At 40.0% G+C, this 14,848-nt stretch overlaps 1 protein-coding gene across 2 annotated transcripts in view; it reads right to left on the reverse strand.

Annotated features, from left to right (window-relative positions):
• Positions 1 to 3,183: 3,183 nt before the first annotated feature.
• The window catches only part of SLC25A42 (solute carrier family 25 member 42), a 68,405-nt gene continuing 56,740 nt past the window's right edge, over positions 3,184 to 14,848 (reverse strand). The window contains exons 6-8 of one of the 2 annotated variants that reach the window (XM_074204698.1): positions 14,331 to 14,447; positions 12,171 to 12,322; positions 3,184 to 7,738 (exon numbers count right to left, since the gene is read on the reverse strand). In XM_074204698.1, coding sequence (XP_074060799.1) covers positions 7,413 to 7,738; positions 12,171 to 12,322; positions 14,331 to 14,447 — 595 coding nt within the window. In that variant the 3' untranslated portion in view covers positions 3,184 to 7,412. The remainder of the gene's footprint in view (positions 7,739 to 12,170; positions 12,323 to 14,330; positions 14,448 to 14,848) is intronic. The other variant, XM_074204697.1, reaches the window with a different exon arrangement.

Consider the following 14,848-nt stretch of genomic DNA (forward strand, 5'->3'; position numbering starts at 1 on the left):
AGGACCTCCCTGACAGACCAGAAAGGGAGGAGGTTGTCCGGTGGCTCCCACTGCACCAACCATCAACAGGTTGTGTTAAATAAAGCAGCTTAGATGCCTCCTTGTTCTCCTTAACACCATCCTCCAGGAAGAACGCAGAAGCAGTGCCCTCTAGTGTCCATGGGCCCTCATTTCCTCAAGGCTGCATGGGAGCCACAGGGCTGATTGATCACATGCTCTCCTGATATTTAATAACTTTTTACAAGGCATGGTATGGTTTACAAAATGGGGGGGGGGTTCTCATATATTTTTGTGATAGAGAGTTCTATGCGTTACTATCCCTATTTTATAGAAAAGGAAACAGAAGATAAATGATTTAGCCAGGGTCACACAGCTAGTAATAGCATACCTTTTTCTGTAGAATGGGATTAGAAGAGATGCTTTTTGTGACCATAATGATCAATAAATGGCAATGTTCCCTAAAATAAAATGACTTCAAAATCATAGGATGTAAGAGAGTCTTAGAGTTGATCTTGGAAATCTCCACATTTTACAGGTAGGGAAACTCAGGCTAGTGGCAGAGTTCTACCTCTGACTAGAAAGTCCACCACTCTTTCCCCTGCAGCCTCCAGGGTAGCCCTGTCTGCAGACGTAGACATAAATCTTATTTCATTGTATTCTTTTTATTTTTTGTTTATATCTATTTCTATAGTGCAAGAATTCCCTAGGGTCCATAATTAGATTCTAGAATGTCCATTAACTTGGCTGGGAAAAATGACTTATTTTCACCCACTTCTAACTGAAATTTATCAGTTTATTTAAAAAAGTTATTCTGAGGTCCCACAGTCCTGCCTCATCAGCACACAGCCAAAGGGGTGCAGAACAGGGGAAAAAAAGTTAATAACTTCTGACCAAGTCCATCACCCTCACATGGCTGTTAATAAATGTGGAACATTTACAAACCTTCATTGATTGACAAAATCACACAAACTTACTTGGCACCAAGAAAGCCACATGACTTAAGGATGGTTGCGACTTTGTAGTTATCAGACACTGTAGGCTCAGATGCCACATCTTCTATGTGTGGTCCAAGGGAAACTACTGTTATCAGAAGACTCAGATTTGAATTCTCCTACTGTCATTCTAACCTTAGTCAAGACACTTATCTTCTCCAGGTCTTCCCAGAAATGAAGATGTTGAATTAGGGAACTTTCAAGTCTTTCAGCTCTAGAATTCTTGGCAAACTTTTCAGACTAGAATTGCTCTGACATCCCCTCCCACCCTCTCATCCACCCCTATTGCCTATTGTATCTTAAATCTTTTGTGAGGATTTCTAGAATTGGGTCTTTAGTTTTATGTACATCTCCTTTCTAGATTATAAAATTTGTTGGCTTAGATTTTAAATTTACAAGAGCTCAAAGGGTCCTTTAGCTCACCTTTTCATTTTTCAGTTGATGAGCATATGATTTGTTCATTCTGGTTTAGATCCAGCTCTCCCTCAAGAGGGTACACATAGACAGAAAGAGCTGTAAAAACAAAGTCCATTTAGTAAAGCTGCTGATGCTCAATAAAGAATTCTACTAATCCCACAGTTTGTTCAAAAGTGCCTGAGGGTCACTGCCCAATTGATAAAAGTTCAAAGGATATGGATAGGCAAATTCTCAAGGGAAGAAATGCATGCTATCTATAGCTATATGAAAAAAAGTTTCCAGTCTCAAATAATGAGAAATGCAAATTAAAGCAACTGGGGTTTGGCAGAGTTGACAACAAAAAGTAAATGACGCTGCAGGAAAATAGGCATAGTGATATATCTGATGGAGTTGCAAATTGAATAGTCGTTCTAGAAAGCCATCTGGAACTGCCTCAAACTATGTACCAAACTGTACATAGCTTTTAATCCATCAATACTATTATTAGAGCTGTTGCATGCAGCTTCCCCCCACCCCAAAAAGTCAAATGAAAGAAAAGGTCCAACTTATAAAAGATACAAAGATAGTGGCAAGGAACTGGAAATTATGGCACTGCCCATCATCTGGGAAGAGACGGACAAATTATGGTACATGATGTACTGCAAGAAATGATGAATGAGGGCGGATAGGTGGCACGGTGGATAGAGCACTAGTCCTGGAGTCAGGAGTACCTGAGTTCAAATCTGACCTCAGATACTTAATAATTTCCTAGCTATGTGGCCTTGGGCAAGCCACTTAACCCCATTCACCTTGCAAAAAAACTAAAAAAAAAACTTATAAAAAAAGAAATGATGAAAGGGCTGGTTTCAAAAAAAACCTGGAAGAACTTGTATGAACTAATGCAAAGCAGCGTGAGAATAGGAGTATAATTTGTACTGCAACACTGTGAAAATGATTCTTAAAATGTAAGATATATACAAATAGAAATATATATACAAATAGAAAAATAATTTTTTTACAGTACCTTGAACCTCAAAACCCTTGATACAGTTACAAAAAATTCTAGTTCCCTCTATATCTCTACCTCAGTCCTAAAACTTCATCTCCTACCTATTGCTCTGAAGCCACTCAGGATGAGCCTGCAATTCTGGACAGGATTGGTTTCTAACTGGTAAGTGTGTGGCTTCCTTTCTCAGAGACAGAATCAATAAAGAGACCCAGAGGGTTGCTATGGCAGGCAGGGAAACTGCTGCATCCTCAATATCTTTTGGTTTGAATATTATAAATAAACTCCACAGTGAGGGCAATGGAGTTCAGGGCTCTGTTCCTTGAAATCCTGGCCTACATTGGTGGGAGCCCATAGTCATATAGCGACTGTGTATCAGAGCCAGGATGGCAATAAACTTAGATCTCCTCTGACTACACTCATCAGAACTACTGGGATCTCCAAGACAAACTGGGCCTTTTAAATGCAGGTCTTCACTACTGACAGCGGGGAAATTTGTGAAGAATTCTGTCCCACCTGCTGCTGGCCTTGCCAGTGAACAGGTGCCAACTCACAAGCTAGTCTGGCAAACTGGAGTCATCCACCAGGGTTGGGGAAACCTTCCATTGGTGGCTACTGACTCATAGAAAAGATTCACATGAGTAAAAAGCAAATTAACTTGGTGCTTTTCCTTTTTTTTAATAGGGAAGAAGAGGGGGAAAAGTTTTAACTCAACTAATTTTTTTAATTAGCAATAGACAACATAGATCTTTATTTAATAAATACAATAAATATCTTAAAAGAAACTTCAAATTCATATTGTTCTGTCATAGGCAAGAAGAGTGGGGATGGAGGAGGAAAGACAGAGAAAGGGAAATCAAATCATTTTTATTTTTATTAAATATATTCTCTTGGCACAAATCTTAAAATATAAACATTATATATATATATATATATGTATATATATAAACAAAGTCTCTTCACTGCATCAAAATATAACTCCAGACCAATAAAAGCAATCGAAATTGACAAATGGACAGCAATAACACATTTTACAAAAGGCATTTATTTAACAGTGTCATGTGTTATGTGCATAGGCAAGCTAGGTGGACGATAGTGTCCCCGCAAAACACAGCCTTTGGGGAGAACCAGGCATGAGGGAGTTGGTTATTCAGAAACGCAGCATAGGGAGGCCCCAGAGGGCCCAAGAGTACCTGATTCTAAAGCTCTTGAAAGGTTTCGGGACCAAAATCTATCTGTCTGATCCAATTCAAGAAATTGCACTTTTTCCAAGAAGTACCGACTCACTCACACATGCACACAAAGCCTCTCTTGCTCTCTCTTGTTCACTCTCACTTGCTCATTCCCACTGTTAGGTCTGCTGGTTCTGAGATGGCCTTGCAGCCGGTGTGGACTCTGAGCTTCCCCTGGTCAGGTCCACATCTTCCTCTTGGGAAGCCGATGGCTGCCAAGAGCAGACTAAGCTAACCGAGGACGTTCAACCTTCAGGTCAAACTGGCCAGGAAGAAAGGGTCTCCACTGGCTGTACTTTCCTTTCCAGGGATGGCGACAGCTTCTACTCAAGCTTAGCTCAACCAGAGTAGGAGGAGATGGAAAGTCACCTGGCTTCAGCAACATCAAGACCCACACAGAGCACTGGAGACAAAAAAAAGGCCCCAAGGGAGAGAGCTGCCATAGCAGGACTAAGGGGTGCTGGTGTTCCTGGGTCTTTCCCTTCTAAATCTGGCCCTTGATTTGCAATCTCTGACCAGGAAGATGCCTAATCCTGAAGGGGAATGGGGAACCACAGACAAGTCTTGAGAAGAAAAAAATGACCTTGAATGCTCCATTTCTATGGAAGGACCCTGCATACAAAGATCATTATGGCAAACTCTTTAAAGGACATACCCTTACTGATAGAATTTGCTTCCATGGAATGGGGGCAGATAATAGTTTCAAAACTCTTCTCCCTCAGACACACACAACTTGACCAAATGCCTTAAGGGTAACAAAATTTCCCAGAGTACTAGGGTCAGAGGGAAAAATAACAGGATAAGGTAACATGATGTGCTTGGCAGAGGATGTTGAAGAGGCTAGGCAGAGTATAGCAAATTCTCCAACAACAAACTTGCAGAGAAAGGAGGAGATACTGGACCAATATAGAACAAGCTGAGCTCCCAAAAACAGGGGGAAAAAGTGGTGTGAACAATATAGCCATGCCTTCAAACATGCAGCCTTCATCCTGGGGAAGCAGGAGAATTGAGGCCCATTTCTTTCCCCTCAGCACAACATAGAACAGGCACACCCCATGCAAAGTGTTAACGCAAGAAGGCTCTTCACACCCATTAGCCAAGCACTGGGCAAGGAAAAAAAATCTCTATTCAAAGTACAGATAAGACACACATGCACACACACACACACACACACACACACACATTTCAGCTATTTTCATAAACAAAGACTTGTGCAAAGTTCCCTCCAACCAAGATGATTTCAGGAAATGGGATTAAAATTATTAAGTTTCTCATGTGAATAAACATGAGAATCAGGGAAATGTTTTGCAGGAAAGAAAATTAGATGAGTTTCTAAAGTCCTCTATCACTGTTATATTACATCCACAGGAGGAGTTTCCAATCTATTATTCTGTAAAAACACCACCCTGGGCTTCCCCCAAAGTCCATCTTTTTTCAGTTCCAGTTTATACTTCTGAAGGGGGACACGATGATTTGCTGGAGATTGCCCAATTGTGATCTCATTTCAGTTAGCAAATGGTCACACAGCTAAATTTAAGCTCCTCTGGAGCTCTTTTAAAACCTAACACAAAATCCTGTGGATGCTAGGAGTTTCTACTTCCCTTTTCCCACAGATAGAAGGGGAAGCAATACTGTGTCAAAACACAGCCCTCAGACATGAACTCAATGAAAGTCTTTCAAAAGGGACCACGCAAAACAAGTCTTGGCTTCCCAGGTGCCCAGAATGCTATGAGTTAGTACTGGGCTGGAGGGGCTGGAGCAGGGGAGAGACTACCAGACTACCACCCCCTTCATCCAGGCCTGCCTTTCAGAAGAGGATAACTCATTCTCCTCAAGGGATCTGGGAATGGCACTTTGCCTACCAGTTAGAAGAGACCCTCACGATTTCTATTTCTAAATCACTCCCTAGGGAGTCAATGCTTCACCAAAAACACCTTCCTTGGTAGCAAAAAGCTTAACAACCAGGACTCTGAAAATGCAGCTACTGGACCTTATGGTGATTGAGGAATATCTAAATATCCAACTGATTGTCCTTGGCTGAGTGGGACTTGATTGCAAAACAAGAACTCATCACATTACCTAGTTGGCTTAAAGCAAGGTCTGTTCAGAGGACAAAATCAGAACCAAACACAAGGGCATTCAAATTTCACTGACTGTGCAATGATCTTCACCTTACACTAATGAAGTCATGATACAGATTCTGACCTTTAAAAAAATCATAGTTAAAAATACTACATTGGAAAAGGACTTTCTCTGCATCCTGTGATTTATCACATGCAGTCCTTTCCACCTGAGCAGCAACCCTTCGGGAGAAGAAAATATGCTTCCAGGCACCTTCCTACTTCTGGTGTGTGAGCTTGGCACACCACTCCTCATTGTGGGATCCTGGGATCATCCAAGCTATGGGAACGTTCTCTTATGCCTCGTGTGCTCTAAGATTTACTTTAGAATAATTTGATATTTTCCTCATCCATTGAAAAATGTGTTTGGAGAATGTAGGGGGAAGTGCTAAGCCAGGGATCAGACACCTCCCCAGGAAATATCCCAGCGGACATTCCGAAGCACCATGCTGTACTGCCAACTCTTCAGAGAGGCCCATTAGGGAGGCCTTGTTCTTTATGTTCCATGGCCCACTGAGAGCTGGGAAAATCTGGCACCTGAATAATGAGATCAAGTGGCTTTAAACTGTGGGTCACTGTGGGAGGACCTATTGGAGGGTACCACTTTCTGTGAGCAAATCCAAGATGAGCCTGCTCCATCTTAAGCACAAGAGGCTGCTCCACCCACCAGCTGTAAAGAAGCATATTTATGAGAGAGCTCCTAAGACAACAGCAAGGTTTCTAATTCCTTGATATGTCACATCTGGTGAGATATTGAATTCTCCTTTAAGCTGGTCACTTAGCAGCAATTATATTCAATGAAGGATGTGACCTATGAATTTCAAGTTTACAAAATTCCCTGTTTAAAATCTCAACACTGACATTTTTAGGGAAATATGGAAGCTTATGATACTCACACATCAAACACTGCTATACCAAGAGTGAAAGCATTTGAGGAGGGTCAGGGATATAGTATTTTTAGGAATCTACACTTACTTTCTGGTATTAGTTTCTCAAGACTTAGGAAGGCTCAAAGTATATTCATCACATGAGAAGACACTTAAGATGGTCCCACAGACCCTGTAATCTCATTTACTCTCTTCAGAGGCATAGACAAATTAAATGCAAAAAAAGTCCTAGATCTTGGTTAAGAAATCATTTGGGATCCTTGATTGTGATGAATCCATCTCCTTTCCAGGGACCAATTAAAAATGAATAATAGAACTCTAAATTTTTCCTTTCAAAAGAATATTAACCTCAATTCAAGTATCTAGTAGACAACTAAACTTTCAAAAGTTAAATACTGAACTATGTAGGATGTTTAAAACCAAATACTAAATTATATTCCCTAAACACCCCTTAGATGGTACCCATCTTAGGATATCCTTCTAATCCCTGGATGTTTTCTGGGTCTGGTTTAGAAGCATAGTCCTCCACTAATTTGAGGATCAGAAACATCTTCAAGGGGAAGAATTTAGAGGACAAATGCTGCCCAGATCTCAAAGATTACTTGCTTCTCTAAGAGAACTTGGTATTAGAGAAGCTTGATCTTAAGTGCATATATTCAGAACTGCAAACTCAATTATTAAAAGAAAATAAAATTTCAAATCACATTTCACAATAATGTAGGGGATAGTACTAGCATTTTCTACATATGCACATGTGCTTCAGGAAGTAATCTGGGGAGTTAACTCCGGTTACTATAGCCATCATCTAATTTACGAAGAAGAATCTGCATTAGGTCAAAAGTGGTAAAGCTGATTCCCACTGCTATTGGGCCTTTAAGCCAGTTCATGCTCAATCCCTTGTATAAACCTTGGATGAATCCCTCTTCCCTGACAATGTCGTTCAAGGTGCTTAAGATGCTGTCATATGTCTGGCCCTTTACGCCTGCTGTCTGCATCCGCCGTCGTACAACGTCGAGTGGGTAAGAGGCTGACTGACCAATGAGACCAGCACATGCACCAAAAATCATTCGCTCAAAGGGATAGGGCTGTGATCGTCCACTGTGTTCTAAAAGAAATGAAATGAGGAAAATAAACAAACGGTGCCTACTCAAAGCACAAGACACACACTTAATATCTATTAGAAAGTAGGTAGCAATCTCACAACCAAAATGTGACATGATACCATTCCAGGTCCTGCCACCATCTTGCTAGGGTGCATTTTAGTTGTTTCAAAAAGTTCAGCAAACTCTCTCAATAACCTGATTCTGAGTAGGATTCTGTTTGATAACAAAACCTTTGCAGTGTGGTACAGGGATCTATATTCAAATGAAGGCCCTGTCACTCACTATCTGTGTGACCTTGGGCAAATCACTTAACCTCCCCAAGTTTTAATTTCCTCAACTGTAAATAAGGAAATTGACCTGGAAAACCTCTAAATTTGGGAAAGGGTAGGTCCCTTCCAGCTTGAAATCTGTGATATTGTGACCTCCCACTCCCCAACAGATGAAGAGTGCACCATGGTCTATTCTATTTTTGCTGAATTTGATTTGATGAAGTCTTACTGAATGATGCACTGAAAATGACAAAAAAAAAAGGGATTCCATAAATGGAATTTCATAATTTTGGGAGGGCTTTGATTATATGCCTTAGATGAATCTAAATACAACTAGAACATATTGTTGAAAATTGATTAAACATCTTATTGTGGGGGGGGGGGGCTAAAAACCAAGATGGCAGAGTAAAGGCAGAGACTTGCCTGAACTCTCCCAAATTCCCCTCCAAATAACATTTCCAAAATGAATTCTTAAGTATCAGAACAAATGAATTCTGAAGTATCAGAACAAAAGGACAGAGTAAAACAATTTTCAAGCCCAAGCTGACTTAGAAACTGGAAGGACAGGTCTGTCTTACTGTGGTGACACAGTAGAGCACAGTCCAGAGCAGGACACCCTGGCAAGTCAGCAGAGGCCTTGGAGGCAAATGAATCAGTAGCAGCAGTTTGCAGAATTCTCAGCCCACAGATGGTAAGGTGTTCAGACAACTAGTCAGAAGGAGATTATAAGGGACCCTTTATTGGCAATGCTTTGCCTATATGCAGTTTTGGATCACAGTCCCAGGGTGAGGAGGAGCAATAGCAAAAACAGGACCTTTGGATAGAGTTCCAGGGCAGAAAAGAGTGTTTGTGGTAACTCACAGACCAGAGCATAGACCACAAGAGAAATGACCATGACCTCTCCTTAGATTATACCACTTTGGAAGAATTGAAAAACTACAGTCTGCAGAACTAGCACTGAAAACAGCAGCATGGAAAAAAAAATAGCAGATTCCAACTCTGTTAGAGTTAAAAGTTAAGAAATACGCTAAAGAAAGAACAAAGCAACAGAAAGAAACTGTTACAGAAAGTTATTACGGTGACAGGGAAGAACAAAACAAACTTGAAAGACAACAACAACAATGTAAAAACAGCTATAGGCAAAGACTCAAAGAAAAATGTTAATTGATCTCAGGCCAAAAAAAAAGAATTCTTTTTTAGGTTTTTTTTTTTGTAAGGCAAACGGGGTTAAGTGGCTTGCCCAATGCCACACAGTTAGGTAATTATTAAGTATCTGAGACTGGATTTGAACCCAAGTACTCCTGACTCCAGGGCCGGTGCTTTATCCACTATGCCACCTAGCCACCCCCAAAAAAAGAATTCTTGAAAGAGCTCATAATTTTGTTTTTTGGTTTTTGCAAGGCATTGGGATTAAGTGACTTGCCCAAGGTCACACAGCTAGGTAATTATTAAGTGACTGAGGATGAATTTGAACTCAGGTCCTCCTGACTCCAAGACTGGTGCTCTATCCACTGTACCACCTAGCTGCCCCCAAAAAGGATTTTAAAAATCAAAAAAGAAAGGCAGGGAGAAAGTTGGGAAAAGAAATGAGAGTGATGCAAAAATAAATTATGAAAAAAGAGTGAATAGCCTGGTAAATAAGGCACAAAAATACTAAAGAAAATAATACTTAAACAAACAAACAGAATAGGTCAAATGATAAAAGAGGCACAAAAATCCACTGAAGACAATACCTTAAAAAGCAAAACTGATCAAATAGAAAAAGAGGTACAAAAATTTGAAGAAAATGGAAACCAAGGAATCCATGAGAGATCAAGAAAAAAAAATCAAAAGAAGCAAATGTGAGCTCTTATTGGAAAACTAATTGACCTGGAACATAGATTGATAAGAAAGGATTTAAGACTTACTAGGACTTTCTGAAAAGTCATGATCAAATAAAATTATCTAAATATCCCATTTCAAGAAATTATCTGGTAAATTATCAAAATATCCTAGAACTTGATGGGGCGGTTAGGTGGCGTAGATAAAACACTGGCCCTGGAGTCAGGAGTACCTGGGTTCAAATCCGGTCTCAGACACTTAATAATTACCTAGCTGTGTGGCCTTGGGCAAGCCACTTAACCCCGTTTGCCTTGCAAAAACCTAAAAAAAAAATCCTAGAACTTGAGAATAAAATATAAAATTGTAAAAATTCACTGATCCTCTCATGAAAAATCCCAAAATACCATAAGCAAATTAGGGAAGTATGGAATACTTTCCCTGATAGATCTATAGATAAGGAAGAATTTGTGATCAAACAAGCAATAAAGAGTATTAAAGGATAAAATGGATAATTTTGATTACATCACATTAAAAAGGTTTTGCACAAACAAAACCAGTGCAGACAAGATAAGAAGGAAACCAAAAAACTGGGGGAAAATTTTTATAGCAAATTTCTCTAAATAAAGTTTTGAGTCAAATTTATAATATGACTCTTCCCCAACTGAAAATGGTCAAAGGATATGAACAGTTTTTAGAAGGAAAAAAATCAAAGATATCTAAAGTCATATAAAAAGATACTTTAAATTACTACTGATGCAAATTAAAACAATTCTGAGGTACAACTAACATTAGATTGGTTAACATGACAGAAAAGGAAAATCACAAATGCTGAAATGGGTATGAAAAAATTGAGACACTAATGCACTGAGGTGGAGGTGTGAATTTCTCCAACCTTTCTGGAAAGCAATTTGGAACTATACCTAAAGGGCTATAAAAATGTACATACCCTTTGAGTCAGCAATACCACTATTAGATTGGTACCCCAAAAAGTATTTAAAAAAGAAAAATGATTTATATATACAAAAATACTTACAGCAACTCTTTGTGGTGGTAAAGAATCAGAAATTGAGGGGATGCCTGAAAAGTCCTTTGACTTTTCCTTTTGGGCAGCCAGGTCCTACCTTTCCAAGGTCTTCGTTGGCACCAAACGGACATGACCGGCGTGTTCAATAATGAGAGTTCAACCAGGAGAGATGCGTAACAGGCTTTATTAACAGGATACTACATCTCTGCCTTTGCCAGCAGACAGTCCTTTTTTATACATGTAAGACCACTCTTTGGACATTATTGGCCTCTTTTAGGTATGCAAAGCAGTATAACTCAAGGATTATTCCCAGGCTTTCTCTTTTACAATTAGATGTTCTCTTTTCTATCAACTTCAAAGGAGTAAGATAATGGTTAAGTAAAGAAGGACCAGAGCTCCTTCCTGAGTACAGAGCACACTCAGATATTTGCTGTTATCAGAGCATTCTGACCTTGTGCAAACATCTGGGTCTCATGTTATCTCAAGAGAACTTCATGGCCAGCATTCTTAACTTTAACCCTTTACAGATGCCCATCAAATGGGGGATGGGTGAACATGATTGTGATGGAATGCTACTGTGCTATAAGAAATAATAAATAGAAAACTAGGAAAGATTTATATGACCTGATGCAAGGTGAAGTGAGCAGAATGGGGAGAAATTGTACACAGTAACAGCAATATTGTATGATGATCAAGTGTCAATGATTTAGCTATTGTGATCAATATAATGATCTAAGGCAATCTCAAAAAAACTCATGATAAAAAAATGCTATACATCTTCAGGGAAAGAACTGATGGAGTCTGAATGCAGAATTAAAAATTTTTTCTTTATTTTTCTAGGGTTTTTGTCTCTGTTTTCTTTTGCAACATGATTAATATGGAAATGTTTTGCATGCACTCTCATATAACCTCAAATTGCTTGCCTTTTCAATAAGGAGGGAACAGAGGGAGGGGAAGGAGGGAAGGAAAGAATTTGGAATTCGAAATTTTTAAAAACAAATGTAAAACAATTGTTTTTACATATAATTGGAAAAAAGTATTATAAAAAACACACATCTCGTTGTACAGGGACCAAGAAGCATAAAAAAAGATATCTTTGGGGGGAAAAAGCCACTGTACTTTTCCAGGTCTAGAGAAAAGCTCCCAAAATTTCAAATTTAGTCCTGACATACCATTTCAAGTAGCCATAAAATCAGTGGACAATACTTGATTTTAAAACAAAACAAAACCACTCCCTATTCAGGTAAGTGCTTTTCTTACACATTATCCATCAGTCCCAGAAGAAACATTCCCATGCTATTATCTCAAAGCCCACCTTACCATGATGAAATTTCTTTAGCGTTTCATAGGTGAAGAAACTCAGCCCAGCATAAGGAATGACTCCAAGGATTGTTGGCATAAAGCCCCTGTATAAAGTTTTTAGACCTTCTTCACGGGACATCCGGATGAAGACATGAAAGATGTTACTGTACCTGTCAAATAATAAAACCAGGCCTCATCAGAGTCTCACATTTTCAAAACTTTAATAATGGCCCTCACCTGATCAGCATCACTAAGGTATAGTAAAAAAGCAATGAGTTTGACATTCTAAGACCAGGGTTAAAATGACCAAAGGTTAGTCACTACAAAATAGAGATAATCATATTTTCACTCTCTATTTCATGAACTATTTTGCAAAGAGCAAAATGGTAGCACTTAATTTAATTATAACTCACATTTCTTTTTTTCCCCCATACATTTCTATAACTAAGATTCAGACATCACAAATAAATATAATCCTCTGGAATCAAGAATTACTCTCAGTCAAGTAAGATCATTAACTGCTTCTACCAAAATGTTAGATAAAACAACATTATAAGAAGCAATTAGTTCTACAGGAACATTATGAACAAACAAACAAACAAACAAAAATCAACCAGGTTCCTGAGTGGGAAACATTCATACTAAAAAAGTTTTAAAACTTTTTTTTTAAAACTAGGTCTTTAGGGGTGGCTAGGTGGTGCAATGGATAGAGCACCAGCCTTGCAGTGAGTAGTACCTGAGTTCAAATCTGACCTCAGACACTTAATAATTACCTAGCTGTGTGGCCTTGGGCAAGCCACTTAACCCCAATGCCTTGAAAAATCTTAAAAAAAAACAAACAAACCAAAAAAAAACAAAAACAAAAACCTAGGTCTTTATAGGTACCTAAAATAGAAGGTACCAAATTCATAGAACTGAGCAGAATTAAGGCAATTAAAGGCAAGAGGGGTGCTGAGACTACTTATGCCATCAATAAAGAGGAGTCAGAGGTAGCAAGAAAAAGAGATGGCTGATCTGTGGGAGAATGTTTTGAGTTATACGGACCCAATCCTCACTTTTGTCTTGGCAGGAAGGGAAACTGGTCAGCCAGGAGCACTGGGCTGCAGAAGCAATAACCAGAGCCAAGAGGAGAGGCAGCATCATGGCAGGGCCACCCGTGGTGCTTGAATTCCTGGATGGAAGCACCAGGAGAGACATGGGTATACCAGAAGCACATCCCTCTGACCCTATCAAGATGTGTCCTCACATCCCAAGAGAACATCCTAAAGAGAACATCCAAACAACTGGACAACTTTCTTTTATTTTGAAACTGTCCCTATAATTTGTGTCTCAGGCAGAAGGATTGTGATATAATGGTGTGAGCTGGTTCAATGCCTAAACAACATTAAGCCAGTTCTTGCTTCACATAAGCAGACCTCCCCCTCTGCTCCCCAGGCTCAGAGCTTCCCAAAGCTGAAGCAAGTCCAGTGCTTGGGCTCTCACGGCTAGAGTGGTTTTGGTGCCTGGGCCTCTGCACCAGACTGGCTTCAGAATGACCCTGGTGCAGTGCTACACTGGCTGCTATCCACTAGGAGCCCGAGGGAGCCAGGCCAGTGTGGGGAATCCAATTTGTACTGAGAAAGAATATTGGCCGAAAGAAATGTCATGTGAAGAATACCCAAGTATCAGAATAAAACTACAACATCTGGGACTAAGATGGTAAAATATTTGGTTTGAGAGAGTTTCCTGCCTCTGTTCACCTCAGGATTATACTTAAATTTTGATTCATGCATAATGCCATCCAGCACAAAAAAAAAGCAATTATTGCCTTTCTTACATTCTTCCATCACCTGCTGAGTTCTGTGCCACCACAATGGGGGGGAGGGTGTGGAAAAGAGATCTTCAGATTAATTTGTAACCTGGAGTTGATGTCCAATATCCAGAATCATTGCTGGGCTCCTAGAACTGAGGCTCTGTGGCCTGGAGAGAAAGAAGAGGGCTGGACCCAGTCATCAAGACCTGGGTTAAGATCATGCCTCAGATATCTACACCTGTAGGAGCGTAGGCACATCACTCTCCTGGAGGGCTGGAGTATCTGCCTTATGGGGTTTCTGTGAGGTTCAAACAAGGGCTTTGTAAGCTTGAAAGTGCCTCTGTCTAAATATTAGCTAGTATAATGGTACCTGTCTTCACACTCACATTTCCTTGGGTGTGACAGCCATCCGGGCTCTCACCAAATCCAGTGGGTAGGTTAGAGAGGCAGCAGTCATACCAGCCAATGCACCAGCAACAAGTCTTGGCCAAGGAGGCAAAGCTCTGGATTGAAGTGAGGGAGACAAACAACAAGGGGAACATAAGGAGCAAAGAATCGCCTTAAAGCTGATAGCCTGAGCTCCTCTGTGCAGGTCAACCTCTTGGCAACAGATGTGGCAAGAGCTGACCCAGCCTGGATCTCGGCGTAGTGAGAATAACAAAGCACACTAGAACGAGCAACAGAAGTAAACTTTGGCTCTGCTGTTTACTGCCTGTATGAACCAAGGACAAGTCATTTAATCTGAGCTTCAGAGTCCTCATCTGAAAAATGCAGGAGGTGGAGAAAATCCTCTCTCTAATCCCCTTTGGACCCTCAATCCAGGTAATGGCTTCTGTCTCTACCTTTCAGAGATTCCTCTGGCACCTGAATTCTTTCTTTTTAGCATACAATGTTATGATGAAGG

This window comes from Macrotis lagotis, chromosome X (assembly GCF_037893015.1).
Source record: "Macrotis lagotis isolate mMagLag1 chromosome X, bilby.v1.9.chrom.fasta, whole genome shotgun sequence".
In the NCBI taxonomy this organism is placed as follows: Eukaryota; Metazoa; Chordata; class Mammalia; order Peramelemorphia; family Peramelidae; genus Macrotis; species Macrotis lagotis.